The sequence below is a fragment of the Ursus maritimus genome, unplaced genomic scaffold (assembly GCF_017311325.1).
Source record: "Ursus maritimus isolate PB19 unplaced genomic scaffold, ASM1731132v1 scaffold_33, whole genome shotgun sequence".
NCBI classification, from domain to species: Eukaryota; Metazoa; Chordata; class Mammalia; order Carnivora; family Ursidae; genus Ursus; species Ursus maritimus.
The window spans coordinates 14,213,760-14,229,310 of NW_024425897.1; the positions used below are offsets into that span (position 1 = coordinate 14,213,760).

At 43.0% G+C, this 15,551-nt stretch overlaps 1 protein-coding gene and 1 pseudogene across 2 annotated transcripts in view; one reads left to right on the plus strand and one right to left on the minus strand.

Moving 5' to 3' along the window:
* Window positions 1-11,852, minus strand: part of RNF10 (ring finger protein 10) — a 31,762-nt gene extending 19,910 nt beyond the window's left edge. For both annotated transcript variants that reach the window (XM_040619842.1, XM_040619843.1), the window contains exons 1-2: window positions 11,696-11,852; window positions 3,688-3,884 (exon numbers count right to left, since the gene is read on the minus strand). In XM_040619842.1, the coding sequence (XP_040475776.1) occupies window positions 3,688-3,884; window positions 11,696-11,852 (354 nt within the window). The remainder of the gene's footprint in view (window positions 1-3,687; window positions 3,885-11,695) is intronic.
* A 1,570-nt stretch (window positions 11,853-13,422) lies between these two features.
* On the plus strand, window positions 13,423-14,227 carry LOC103678321 (annotated as a pseudogene).
* The last annotated feature ends 1,324 nt before the right edge of the window (window positions 14,228-15,551 follow it).

Below are 15,551 nucleotides of genomic sequence, written 5' to 3' on the forward strand. Positions count from 1 at the left end.
CTGGCCAGATGTGGCTACTGAGCACTTGAAATGTGGCCAGTGCCACATAATGAAACACCATTTTAGCTATACTGGGTAAAAACATAAAAATTAATTTCACCATTTCTTTACTTTTTTAATGTGGCAACTAGAAACGTTTAAGTTATTTATGTGACCTGCGTTTCTACTGGACAGCACTGTTCTACATCTAGACCATTAAGGATAACAATCACACCTCTTCCACCATCCTAACTTTGAGCACCCAACATGCAAGCAGCAACTCCCTCCTTTCCTAGCTTGTTCCCTTTAGTCCTGATTCCAACAATTCTTCAGCCCCACTGGGATATCCTAACCAGTGAGTCAACCCACCCCTACAATTTTCTTTCCTTACTTGGCCTAGATCCTATGGTCCACTACCCCCTTCTCTTTGTCATCTTTACTCACCTGACAAAACCTTCCCCTGATTAATCCAACTACTCTGCCTGTATATTTCCACACCAGCACCAGACAGTTATACACAAGAACACAACCACACCACACCGACCAGTCTCACTGAAGTTGACCCTTAGGCTGCCTGGCAATATTACCACAAGCTGATGACATTTCTGTACCCACTTAATTCAACAGTCACCGACAACTCTGTTCCTCAAGGCTTCCAAGGCTCCTCTCCCAGCTCGCCTTCCATGTTTCACCGAGACAATAAGAGCAATCAGAAAAGAATTCCTACATCCTCCTACCAGTACTCTGCCTTCCTGTTACTAAGAATGAACTGGCAAGCTCCTCTCTAAGCCAACTCCTCCACTGTACACAAGACCCCAACTCTTCAAGGACTCAAGGACACGGTGACAACAATTCTTCCCCTTCCCTTTGCATCAGGTTTGCCTCGTCACGGGACAATCCCATTACCAGAGATATCCTGTAATTTCTCTAACTTTAAAACCTTTCGACTTCACACTCCCTCACGCTACTGCCTCACCTCACTGCTCCCCTTTAGGGCAAAGCCACCAGAAAGTACTGTCTGAACTTGCTGCTTCTTCCTCCCATTCTCCCATTCTCTCTAAATCTATGCCAATCGGCTTTTTGTCTTCACCACTCCACCAAAGCAGCTCAAGGCCAACAACCTACCTTCCTATTATCAAATCTACTGGTCCACCGAAGTACCTTCCTATTAATCTACTGGTCCACTTTCAGTACTAATTTTCGCCTATGGGCAGAGGGCAAAACTAACCACTTTCTCCAAATGGCTTTCGATTCTCTTTCTCCCTTTTTGCTGATGCTTCACGTGCTGACATGGGCCTCAGTCCTTAAATCTATTCCCTTTCTGCAGCACTCACTCCTTAATGATCTCACTTAGTTCCACAGCTGCGAACACCAAATGCATGCACACACCTAGCTCTAGCACAGGTCTCCTCCTTCAACTCCAGATCCCACTGATTGTCTCTCTCTACTCAGAAATCCAGTCAGCAACTTCACACAAATATGGATTTCCAAAACGAAGTTCTTTATCTCAGTTCTCCTTCCCTCCCCACCACCCCCAAACCCTGTACTTCTCTGGAAATCTTCCACACGTCGGCATATGGTATCTGAATTGGGCTCCTGCCAAAAACATTCATTTTTTTCAAAGTCATTCATTTCTCTGCTCAGACCCCATATCTAACATATTAAAAAAAAGTCATGTTGGCTCTACCTTCAAACATCACCCCAATGAGAACGCCTCTCATCAGCTATCACTGTTTCAAAGCTTCCATCACTCTCACCAGAAATATCTTGACGGCCTCCTAACTAACCTCCCTAGTTCCACTCTCCTCTTTAAAACTCCAAGTCAGATTACGATACTTTTCTTAAACCCCCCAATAGCTTCCCATCTCTCTGAACAAAAGCCAAAGTCCTGCAAGGCCCCACATGATCTGACCCCTCTTTCCCATTCTTCAGCTTCATTCCCTCCTCCTCCTCCTCCTCCCCCCCCCCGCCAGGGTAGCCTACTTGTTTTACCTCAAACAAATAAAAAACATTACCACCTCCGATGGCTTGCTGCTTGTGTACTTGCTATTGCTTCTAGCTGAGACACTCGTCCCCAAAATTATATCGTGTGCTTCCTTGCTTCATTCAGGACTCTACTCAAACTTCACCTCCTCAGAGCGGCTTTCCTTAGGCACATTCTAAAACTGTAACCTTGGGGAGCCTGGGTGGTTCAGCTGGTTAAGCGTCTGCCTCTGGCTCTGGTTATGATCCCAGGATCCTGGGACTGAGCCCCACATCAGGCTCCCTATGCAGCAGGCAGTCTGCTTCACCCTCTTCCACTGCCACACCCCACACACTCACGCATGCTCTTTCTCAAATAAAATCCTAAAACATTAAAAAACAAAACTGCACTCTTTGTTACTCTCTATCCCTAACTCTCTCAGTCTACTTTTCGTTAATTCAGTAAGCACTTACTTTTGGATTTATTATACAGATGACATTTGAACAGTGCAGGCGTTAGGAGCACCGACCCTCTGCACAATCAAAAACCAATGTATAACTGCTGACTCCCCCAAAAATTTTACTGCTAATAACCTACTACTGAATAACATAAACAACACCTGTTTTATATGTTATAGATATAATACGCTGTATTTTAATAATGAAGTTAAAAGAAAATGTTATTAAGAAAATCAAAACAGGGGCACCTGGGTGGCTTAGTCGGTTAAGCGTCTGACTCTTGATTTCAGCTCAGGTCATGATCTCAGGGTCCTGGGATCAAGCTCCGCATAGGCTCCGTGCTGCTCGGCATGGAGTCTGCATGAGCTTCTCCCTCTCCCTCTCCTTCTGCCCCTCCCCCTGCTCACACACTCTCTCAATAAATAAAATCTTTAAAAAAAAAGAGAAAATCAAAACATATTTACAGTACTGTACTGTATTTATTTAAAAAAAAATCCACATAAGTGGACCCATGCAGTTCAAACCTGTGTTGTTCAAGGGTCAACTGTGTAATCATTTATTGTCTCCCTAAACTAGAATATAAGCTCCTGAGGGACAATACTCCACTCAGTATTATATTCCAAACTGAATGGTATTTGATACACAGTAGAGGAGAACTAAATTTTTGGTGAATGCATCTTCCATAAATACATTAAATCTGTCTTATTCTATAATGGTTACAGTATGGAACATTCAAACAGGAAGATAATTTAACCAGTCCCTTGATAATTTAGGCTCTTTCCTAGATTTTGCAGCTACCAACAATGCTACAGTTAACTCCCCTGTACAGAAGTCTTTATGGACTTACAGAAGGATACCTAAGAAACTCCTAAAATCAGAGTATCTGGGACTAAGGATATAGCATCTTCCATTCTGCTACATACTACAGGGCAAATGTCATTAATTAACCGAAGTCACTTTATTACCTAAATATTCAAGAGGTACCTCTAATTCAAGAGTGATGATAGAAGGACTATAAAAAGTAAGGTACCCCAAATTTGCTGTAATTTCTCACAATGCAGGGCTATGATGTCTTCTTCCTCCAAGGAAATTTTCATAACTTTCAAGGGAAGAAAGGAGGCAAACTTCCACACCTAGTTAATCCTCAACTATTCAAGACTGCTTTGGTTATTTACTCTTCCATCTCTTTCTCTCCTCCTCCCCAACTACTGATAAACCCGGGGGGGGGGGGGTTTCCACAGCTCATGCTGCTTCCTGTTCTAGAAAGACCATTCTTAAATTCCATACCTCATCTCGTCTTCCACCATTAAAAGAAGAGCTAAAGGCTTTGCTGCTGCCGCCGCCCCTCTGTGGAGGCATCTTGTTAAAAGTTTTGCTTTTCTGTGAATTGGAGCGACGGGACTGGTTGCTAAAATTTTCATTTTTGGGATAGGAAGGTTCACGTTTGCGATTAAAACGCTTGGATCCACTTGAGTTCTTTCCATCTGAAAGCAAGAAATGCAAAGAATTAGTTAAGAAATGATACACAGGGCTCCCGGCCGATCAGTTGGAAGGTCATGCGATGCTTGATCTCAGGGTTGTAGGTTCAAGCATCCCCATCAGGTAGACACTACCTAAAAAGGTAAAATATTTTAAAAATAAACAAATAGGGGTGCCTGGCTGGCTCAGTCAGAAAAGCCTGTGACTCCTAATCTCCAGGTTTAAAGAAAATAAAATCTTTAAAAATAAGAACAGGGGTAAACAGGCCCTTCCACAACCTCGAAGAAATCTGGGTTTGGACCTGAGCTTTGGGCAAGGCATTTCATAGTAAGGTGGTTCTTATTTCTGCTTTTTATTCTTTTAAAGATTTTATTTATTTATTTACCTGAGTGGGCGAGCAAGTGACAGAAAGCGCGCAAGCGAGCACGAGCAGGGGGAGAAGGAGAAGCAGCTGCCCCACTGAGCAGGGAGCCTGATGCGGGGGTTCATTCCAGGATCATGACCTGAGCAGAAGGCAGACGCTCAAAAGAACCGAGCCACCCAGGTGTCCCTACTTCTGTTTTTTAAATGACAAAGCCTAAAGGGTCCCTCCTTCGGGAATCATACAAATGCAGATCAAACCACCTAGATTCTCAGAGCACCACGTCTGTCTCTCTTTTTCACGGGGTTTAACCACTGCTCTGATAAAAGTCCATTTAGATTAAGTGATAGAAAAGGGAACAGCCTGGGGCACCTGGCTGGCTCAGTCCCTACAGCAGGGAACTCTTGATCTCTGGGTCCTATATTCAGGAGCCCCACGCTGGGAGTGGACCCTACTTTAAAAAAAATTTTTTTTAAGTAAAAAAGAAAAAGAAAAAGGGAACAGCCTGTCTTACGGAAAAGTATTTTATCTGGAAGCAGGACAGAAGACATTATTCTCCTTAAATTACTACAACATAGCTAGATTCTACAGTGCAAAGGCTCCACCTGGGCCCTAGCAGGTACATTCAAGAGGCATAAAAGCAAAACAATATTTACAGATACACTAGATGTCGAACTGAGAAGCCATTAAATTGACAAAACAAAAGAAGTTGAGTTCTAAGAACGTATTAGATCTGCATGAGTCATGTCATATCCTTTAAAAAGTACTTCTTGGAAAGCCTAGGTGGCTCTGTCAGTTAAGCACCGACTCTTGGTTTCAGCTCAGGTCATGATCTCAGGGTTGTCGGACCGAGCCCTGCGTTGGGCTCCAAGCTCAGTACGGGTATGCTTGAGATTCTCTCTCCTTCTCCCTTTGCCCCTCCCCCTGCTCATACTCTCTACCTCTAAAATAAAATCTGAAAAAATAATTTTCTTAACTGTATTTCTTGCTTTTTTGCCCTCCAGTTATAAGAATATATATTCAATTTTGAAATCTGGAAGAATAATTTAAATTTGCCACTATCCACAGAATACCAGCTTAACAGGGTGCATAATTTCCTTTCGCTCTCCATGTCATACACTTGCCACATCTTACACAAAATGACAAAAAAAATATACTATTACTCCATGAGCATTTTCATTAATCTCTAGTCTTCAAAGCATGATCAACGGCTGCATTGTCTACCATATGCTTAGAATATAACCAATCTCCTACTGCTATATATTCAGGTGGTTTCTAGGTTTTGCTAGTTAGCATTGGGAGCCTCTTTATATAGAGGCCTGTGTGTATGATCACGTCAAATTCTCAAAGTGAAATCAGCAGACTGAGTGTGATCATTAAAGCCTTTTATGCATTCTCAAGTTGCTTTCTAAAACCATTACACCTATGTATTTATATAGTAACAACACCAGAACAGAGAAAGTCTAGGTCACTACATTATTGACAATGCAGAGTTGAATACGCTTTGTTAAAATGAAGGGTCAAAATTCTTTTTAAATTTGACTTTCGCTGATGAGTAGCAACAAATACTTTTTCAATCTGTTGACCATTTGTATGTAAAGAGCACTTGTTTGTATTCTTTGCCCCATATTTTCTACTCAGGGGCTGAACTGCATAGATTATTTTGTCCCAAATTGAAAAAGGAATCCTGACAAGACACGTTTAACATGTGCCAAAGTTTACCAGCTTTAAAAAAAAAAAAAAAGGAAAAGGAAACCTGAGAAGTACATACACCTAAATAACTAAAGGTGGAAGAGGTCCCCAAATTAGTCTTTGGACAAAAAGACTACTTTAGGGGCGCCTGGGTAGCGCAGTCGTTAAAGCGTCTGCCTTCGGCTCAGGGCGTGATCCCGGTGTTCCGGGATCGAGTCCCACATCAGGCTCCTCCGCTAGGAGCCTGCTTCTTCCTCTCTCACTCGCCTGCTGTGTTCCCTCTCTCGCTGGCTGTCTCTCTGTCACATAAATAAATAAAATCTTTAAAAAAAAAAAAAAAAAGACTACTTTATCTTTCTTATCCCTTTGCCCATTCCATGTTGTCTTTTTTTTTTAATCTCAGAATAAAATTTATTTTTTTTTTAAGGATTTATTTATTTGAGAGAGAGAGAGAGAGAGGGAGAAGCAGACTCCCCGCTGAGCAGGGAGCCCGACCTGGGACTCCATCCCAGGGATCATGACCTGGGCTGAAGGCAGGCACTTAACCGACTTGAGCCACCTAGGTGCCCTCAGAATAAAATTTATTTTAAGAAGATTTCCATCCTTAGATTTGTTTATATTCACTCCATGTTGTCTTATTTCAACATGGAAATCTGACCAAATCAAGCCTGCATACTAATTTAATGGCTTTCATTTAAGCAAAAACTTAGAACGGAAGTTAGGAGACTTTCAATGAAGAAATCCATTAGGCTTACGCTCAAACTTCAAGGGAGTGGTGGTTTACAAAGCCAAAAGGATTCCCCATGAGCCTCAGAAACTACTTAGATTTAGGTAAAGCCAGATTCTACATTCAAACAAGAAAGTTATATTTTCATTTCTTCACTTATTACCACACAGGCAAGGAAACAGTTTCATAACGTTTACAGAAGTGCTCTCTGATGGACAGGGAACTGCTCATTTCTAAAACAGATTACAACACTGACCACACATGGATCCACGATTTTAGTTGCTAAAATCAACTCCTTCACCTTGTCTTCCCCTTGCCTAAGGGTATGAAGTTAGATATCTGAAATGAGAGGCTGGCTTTTATCTCTAGACCCAGGCAACAGGCAGCTAAAGACTGAAGGCACAGTCAAGCCTGTGACCCAGAGATAAAGTTCAGAGTACTGTTTTTGGGATGTCTTGTAGACAACTTGCCAGGACACACACATGAATAACGTGGGGGTAGAATCTGTCCTCCTATCTCTGAAAGGAGATAGCAATGAAGATGATCTGCTTCAGATTTTGGAAAGCAGAAAAAAAGCCAAGTTCCTAGCAGAAACATATTCTCTCCTACAAGTTTTAAATTTCCAAGGGGGTGGTTCTCAATCCTAGCTGCACAGAATCACTCGCAGAGACTTTTAAAACTGGATGCCAGGGCCCAAGGACCCAACCCAGACCTAAAGAATCAGGAGTCCCTAAGGAAGAGCTCCACACATCCCTATTTTTAAAAAAGAGCCTCAGGAAATTCTGATACACAAGCCAGAGCTGAGAACAACTGCCGAGAACTACTGTGAAGACACATTCCAAAATGGACAAGACCATTAGTTAAATGGCTCAAATCCAGAACTCAGGATCGCAGAGTCAACAAGAGACTTGAAAACTTAATCCAGTGTCTCAGTTCTTCCACATCTCCCTAACAGAAAAGTCTCTACCAAATAACACATCTCCGTCTTTCCCCCATTGCCAAATTAAAGGCCACAAATTTTTCACAGTGAAGTAATGTGGCATCATCAACATTTCTAGCTCTAGTTCTAACAGGTGGCACAACCTAGAGGTCAGAACACCAGCCAGGAAGTTTCTGCTGCTGATTCATGCTGTAATCACAGCAAGTTGCTTACCCATCACTCGGAGTAGTTGACAAGCACCTCCGGAGGGGCAACATATGGCCTTACTATAGAAACAACTGACAACAAATTGAATCCAGCTGAAATTAGTAATTCTGAACGAAAGGAAGAGAGGTGGTATCAAGAATGACACGTGCCAAGTTACCTGCCGGTTAAGTGAATTTATACAAAGGGCAATTTATAAATATTGCCTAGAACTTTTTCTTTTTTAGAGAGATTTTATTTATTTATTTGAGAGACAGAGAGAGCACAAGCAGGGGGAGCAGCAAAGGGAGAGAGAGAAGTGGGCTCCCTGCTCAGGACCTTGGGGCTCGATCCCAGGACCCTGGGATCACGACCTGAGCCGAAGGCAGACACTTACCTGACTGAGCCACCCAGGCGCCCCTGCCTAGGACTTAAGAATTCACTTGAGGGGCACCTGGGTGGCTCAGTCAGTTAAGCATCTAACTCCTGATTTCAGTTCAGGTCATGATCTCAGGGGCATGACTGAGCCCCATGTTGGGCTCTGCACTGGGCATGGAGCCTGCTTAAGATTCTCGCTCTCTCCCCCCTCTCTATGCCCCTCCCCCCAACTCTCATCCCTCTCTTTAAAAAAAAAAGAAAAAAGATTTCACTTAAACAAATCACTCTCACCCCCCCCCCAACAAAGCCTCAGTTTTCTTGTCCATAATATGAGGCTTATCCTCTACCATGACTCCTCATAGGGTCATGAAGATTACGAGAAAACTTCTGTAAAATGCCTCCAAGTGGTTGGCACAAAGTTGCATTATTTGGAAGACTATTATTAATATATCTAAATCATTCCTGTCAAAAGCACCCCCTAGACTTCCAACAAAGCCATATAAACCAAGGACTCCAGCCAACAGGCCCGGAAATTCTTGTAACTTCTCTAAGTGGTTTTTATTAAAGGCTCAAGTCACCTCAATTTTCAAAGCCATCTAAACCTCCAGGTCCATTTACAGTTCAGAAGCATTCTTCAAGGCAGATTACCACTAGTAACCTGGCTCCTGGTACCGGAATAAGAGGAAGTATATCAGGATAGTACTTCATATCACCAGCCTCAAAATAACTGCTTCATAATACCTGACCTTCCCTTAACCTCCATGGTAGTACCATCCCCCGCCCAGGGGAATGGGGCAAGAGCCTGGTTCTGGGCCAGGGTCCATTGTTTGTCCATAAACTGCCTAACCTCTCTTGCCTCTTTTTACTTTCTTTGGTCTTTCTAAATGACTTTCCCCAAATCCTCAACCACCTTTCTCCCCTGGGCTATATTCCGGGACTATTCATTGTTAAGTGCTCTTAGAATTACATCTTAGCCCTACAGGAACAAACCTATAGGAATATATCCAAGAAAATGAATGTTATGTGAATGTTTGAAGCAGTTAGCCAAAGCAAAGAAACTGCGGTATGCCACTCTGGCAGAAAAGATCAAGTAAATCCCAGGAGCCAAATTTACCTATTTCCTGCATGCGTGAATGTAAGCCAACTGCAGGAACAAAGACTCAAGTATATTAAACATGTAGCTAGGAAGCAAATGACCATTTCTGACATGCAAGTTAGAAAATAGAACAGAGGGTTTTTTTCTCACATGAGGTAGGGAAAGGAGAGAGGAAAGGTGAAGTATTTCAAATCTGAACAACCCTTGCTCTTGTTACTTTGACAAAAGAAGGCAAGTTATGTATTTTCACCTACCCTCCCTTTTCTTTCTTCAACTCAGTACTCTGAGACCCAAGAGGTCCTTTCAACAGTTTCCAGCAGAACTGAGTACATGAAGTGTTGGGTCAGCTTCTGAAATGCTACAGAAACCCCTTAGGGAATTACGCTGAATTTGAGCCTACCGTTTTGTTAGAGCAACCCTCTAGAATCTCTGTATAAGAGCTCCTAAATGATACCTGCCATGGTCTTAGCTATAATGTTCTTAAGGCAGCATATGCTACCCTTCAGTTCAACCTTAAAAGTGAGCCAATATCCAGCGTTTCCTAAGCCATTTTTAATACTTACTTATTCTGCTTTTGATCTGTTCCTAAACGCATGCAGTGAATTATGGCTAATCAACTCTGTATTTAGCTACAAACCTATTCTTCCTATTTGCTAAGGGTGCACAGCAGTAGTCAGAAAAGTAGGCACTGGCAATGGCAAACATTCACAAGCTTTCTAACACACTAAACAAAACCTAATGCTACCAGAGGGCACACTGTTATTTTATAAAACGTAGCAAAAAATCCTTTACAGGAGTTACTTCCTTTCTCAGAAGCTTTCAATTAAGAAGGTGAGCAAGTGTTTTAAGAGTATTTTATAGTATTTGCCATAAAAAAAAAATCACTTTAGTCAGAATGAACCCAACAATAAGTATTCTATACAAGTCTATCTAAAACATTAACACAAATACTTTCTTGGTCAAACTACAACAGAATTCTCTATCAACCCTGGATAATCAGTTAGTTCTAATCAACATATGCAAAGTCAGGGACAAAATGAGTAAAATGCTTTAAAATACCTGTTTTCTTGTTTGGATTGTCACAAACTTTCAACTACTGCCTCACTACAGAATGAACTGAAGGCATTTACTGCAATAGACTCATTATATTATGTCAATGGCATACTCAGCATACCAGGTAAACAAGTTTGCTATACCCAATAGATCAATTCTGAACTCAAGTCAGCCTTACAGTTGTTTTTTCTCTTTGTTTCTAAGCCTTACAGTCTTTAAATCTTTAAGTTTTAAACTGGACCTCCACATTTGGGGACTTCAAATGTTCACCTGTCTGCCACACACCTCCACTTCCACTGAAAACATCTTCCTATTACTGCTAATATAATCACAGCAGAAAAATAACAGATTTGTACACAGGCTTTGAAGTAAGATGGAGAACATTAAATTCCAGATTCTGCCAACTCCTAAACTCCTGGCCTCTCGGCTTTTCCCTTCTTTAGAAATGAACAATTCCACCTTACTGGACAGATTAATAACTAGAGTATAAGTAACATAGGTATAAACCTACTCCACTCCCTGGCACATGGTAAGCCCTCAATAAATGGTAGCTATCATCACCATGATGGTCATACTACTGAGAGGCATGACTACAAAAATGACAAAATCTTCCCTGTAAAAGGACTCTAGCCTACCACAGGGAAATAGGCATGATGTGTATTTGGTGCATAATAGGTGTCGGGTATTCTTCTAAGCTCTTAGTTCATTTGCTTCCTAAGTTAATTTATTTAATTCTTATTATCTCCACATTTACAGAAAAGGAAATTCGGAAGCTCAAGGTCTGGTAGATCTGAAAGTCTGAATCAGAGCCCGTGCTCTTAACCACGACTCCAGAGTGAACAAAGCCATTCGAGGATGAGTCCTCTTCAGCAACAGGGATGAATCTGAGACCAGGTTATTAAATATGAAATTTGAAGTCCTTGGGCCCCACCCTCCCCTGTTTAAACTTGAACACTAACCAATGCTAATTCAACATTAAAGGGCAGAACAACTTGGTGGATTAGAAGCTTGGACTGGTGAGTCAGACAAACCAGGTCTTAAGGCCTGCCGTGAGGCACATACTGGCTGGGTGACCTTACCTTTTCTGAACCTCAGTTTCCTCATCCGCAAAATGGGGATAAGAATAGCACCTACTTCACCAGTCTGTTTCGAGTATTAACACAAGGTTAATGCAAAGATTCATGTAAACCACGCTGTACAGTGCTCATTAAGTGTTAATTTTTAAATAATGGGAGCCACGGAAAAGGGGAGAAAGATAGGAGGAAACGACAGTAGAAAGAGGAGCTGTCCCTGGGTGACCCAGCAGACACCTGAGCCAGGATCCTCCCCAGCCTCCCGGGCAGTCGCCTCCACCCCCCGCCCCCCGCCGTGGGAGCCCGCCCTTACCGCTCTTGGGTTTAGACTCGCCGGCCGGCCCCGCCGAGGCGGAGCGGGGCGGCTGTTGCCCTTTGCTGCTGCCCGAAGAGGCGGAGGAGCTGCTGGAGCCGCTGTTCTTGTCCATGTCGGAAGCGGTGGCGGCGGCGTTGGGGGAGCTCTGCGGCATCAACGGGGGCCTCGGCGGCGGCGGCGGTCGGAGCGGAGCGGGCGCGGCGGGGACCCAGGCTCATGGCGTTCGGGGCCGGCGGGGGTCGGCGGCGGCAGCGGTTCTCGGCCTTCATGGCGACATTTTTCCCTGTTTCCTTCCTCGGCTTCTCAAAGTGGAAAGAGAAGCGGCGGGCGGGGCTGTGGAGCCCGGCGGCGGCTGCGGCGGCGGCGACAGAGAAGAAGGAGGAGGCCGGGGCTCGGAGGTCCGGGCCGGGCCTGGCGGGGCGGAGGCTGCGGGGGAAGGGGAGGCGAGGGAGGGTGCGCGAGCCCCGCCGGCCGGCCGGACACGCTCTCCCGCCGCGGGGCAGGGGAGAGGGCTGGCTGTCTTGGTGTCGGGGACGGGTGTCTCCGACACAGCGACGGACACTCGCCTCTGGGCCGAGGCCGAGGTGCTCCGGGAATGGCGACGAGTCGCCAAACAGCATCTCGAAGAACCCGGATGGACTCTATATATAGTGGCGATGTGGGAGTGAGGTCCTCTGGGAAACGTAGTTTTCTAACTACATCCGGGCCCAGTGATTCCCCACCACCACCACCACACACACGCACACACACCCCGCCTTTGAAAGGATGATGGGACTTGTAGTTCAGGTTTTTAGTACGCTAATAATGTGCACAATAATATAATATGCACCACTACCAATAACGCCTCCAAATATTGAGATACTTGTGGGATCCTTTTATTTACTTATTGCTTAATTTATAGTTCTTATTCTAGTATTAATATCTATTTATGGCTCTTATTCTATCTCCCAATAATAATAAGGGCAAAAATAATGACAAACCCTACATTTAATATCACTTTACAGCACTTCATCATACAGAACTTCATTTCATTGTTAATAAGTCATTTATTAATATAAGCCATTGTCAGGGCACCTGGGTGCCTCAGTGGGTTATGCATAGGACTTTTGGTTTCAGCCCAGATCATGATCTCAGGGTGGTGTGATGGAGCCCCACCTTAAGCTGCGGGGCTTGCAGAGCCTGCTTAAGATTCTCTCTTTCCCTCTCACTCTGCCCCTCCCCTCCCCCACTCACACGTGTGCACGCTCACTCTCTCTCTCAAGAAAAAAATATATATGTCATTGTTAATATTTCATTTCATTGTTAATAGTATTACCATCATCATTAGCAGGCATTGCACTGTGGGTTATATGGATTATCACACTTAATCCTCACATTAACTCAAATTTAAAGACAAGGAAACTGGTTCAAAAAGCTTAGATCAGTTAGCCACCATCACATAGCTAATAAGTGATGTTCTCAGCCACCTATGAGATAAGCAGTTCTCCAATATGGACATTGAAACTTAGAAAATCTCATCACAGCTGTCTGTACTTTGGAAAATTATAAATGATTCCTTTCAACCATAGCAGTTTGAGATTTGAAGGATCACATACACGCACTGTTAAAGAGATGAACAAATAATTTTTCAGACTAACCTCAGCTAGTTAGAAACCTATTATATGCCAGGCCCTGCACTGAGCACAAGGAATGCCAAAATATATTCAGATTGAGGCCTTTATTATACTCACCGTTTCCTAAGTGAATTAAGCAAATAAGAAACTACAGGGGCTAGGCCAGAGCTCAACAGAGAAGGCCATGTTCAGTTCGAGCCAAAATATGATGAAGCCCAATGGCTATGGAAGAGTCCAGCACCTCCTAAGCTCTCCTCGAGTTGCAAATGAACTCAAACTCAAGGCCCAGCTAAGGGAGCTGAATATAACAGTCAAGGACACTTAAGTCGGTGGTCAGAAAGCTATTATAATCTTTGTTCCCACTCCTCAATTGAAATCCTTCCAGAAAATCCAAGTCCAGCTATTTCATAAACTGGAGAAAAAGTTCAGTGGGAAGTGCGATGTCTTTATCGCCCAGAGTTGCCTGAGCCAACACAAAAAAGCTGTACAAAAAATAAGCAAGTGTTCCACTCTGACAGCTGTGCATGATACAACCCTGGAGGGCTTATCTTCCCAAGTGAAATTATGGGCAAGAGAATCCACATGAAACTGGATGGCAGCCAGTTCGTAAAGGTTCATTTGGATAAAACATGGCCAAAAACGTGGAACACAAGGGTGAAACTTTTCCTGCTGTCTATAACAAGCTCACTAGCAAGGATGTTAATTTTGAATTCCCAGAGTTTCACTTGTAAACAAAACTGACTAAATAACATATCATTCACCCAAAAGAAAGGAAAGGAGGGAGAGAGGGAGCGAGTAGGGAAGAAAAACTACAAGGGAAAATAGTAACAAGAGCTATAATAAAGTTAACACAAAATGCTGACTATAGCAAAGGCTCCAAGGAGAGGTGTACAAACAGTTGGGGGTCAGGGGTAGAGGAGGGCTTCCCAGAGAGGTGTCACTTGAGCTGAGCATAGAAGGATGAGTGGAATTTCAGCAGTCATATATGAACAAATAAATAGACAAAATCCTAGAATTCCCCTAATTGGGTCCTTTTTGGCTCCTTATGCGTCATCACATGCAATACAAAACATTAATAAGTAATGTATATATAAGTGAATCAATTTCTTGAAATTAACAGTTTTAACTGGAATAAAGAAAATTAGATACTAATCTCATATTTTGAAATTTCCTTAAAATGCCCTTCATCAGTCCTTGTCCTGCTTCACCTCTTGCAGTTATTCCCCCGCAAGTGATATTGAAATGAGAACAAATACAAAATGTTGGTTTGGAAACTTACTTTGATGTCTAGAAGGAACAGCCCCAAAGCCTGAGGTCCATTCTTATGTACAACTAGATACGGAAGATATAATAAGTTTCCTTGATGAATTTTTATTTCCTTTAACAATAATGTGAGAACTCTATTTACATGGATGAATCATTCCTTCTTTCTATCACTTTTAAAAATAAAAGAGAGGGAAAGAAGAAAAACCCGTGCAGCTCTTCCAAAAGAAAGCAGTAGGTGTCCATCTGTCAGGCTACACATTAAACCAGGAAGAGATTTTTCATTTTCAAAATAGTTTCTTAGGGTCCTTGGCGCTTTCTCCTTGTGAAATATTTACAGGAAACATACATTTAAATAGAGAATCAAAGCAGAAACATAGAAATCCAAGCAAAACTCACCACCTCCATCCTCTTTTGCTCAAGATGGTCTACATTACCCTTTTCATAAAAAAAGAACAGGAAAATCTGGGGTTGAAGTAAACATCCATGCTATGCCAGTTGGCGCTACAAGCCTAGCTTTGCGACAAAAGAAGAGGGAGGGTGAGTGGTGATTGGGTCTGACTCACTAAACAGACACCAGAGCTTTTCTTCCCATTTATAAACTTCTTAGGTACATAAAATGTAAAGACCAAAGAACAGCCTTTTGTACGTTTATTTTTCAGAGTGGTCTAGCACATGTTTCTCAAGAATGGTCTGCGAATTCTTTGCATCAGAATTATCCCAGGAGTTTGTGGATCTCCTGGGTGGCTCGCTGGGTTGAGCATCGGACTCTTGGTTTTGGCTCAGGTCACAATTTCAGGGTCCTGAGATCCAGCCCTGCATGGGACTCTGCGCTGGGTGTGGAGCCCACTTTGGAGTCTCTCTCTCCCTCTCCCTATGCTACTCTTCACCCCCCCCACCCCGAGAATAAATACATCTTAAAAAAAAAAAAAATCACCACACAAGTTTGTTCAATAAAGATTCCCAATGCCCATCCT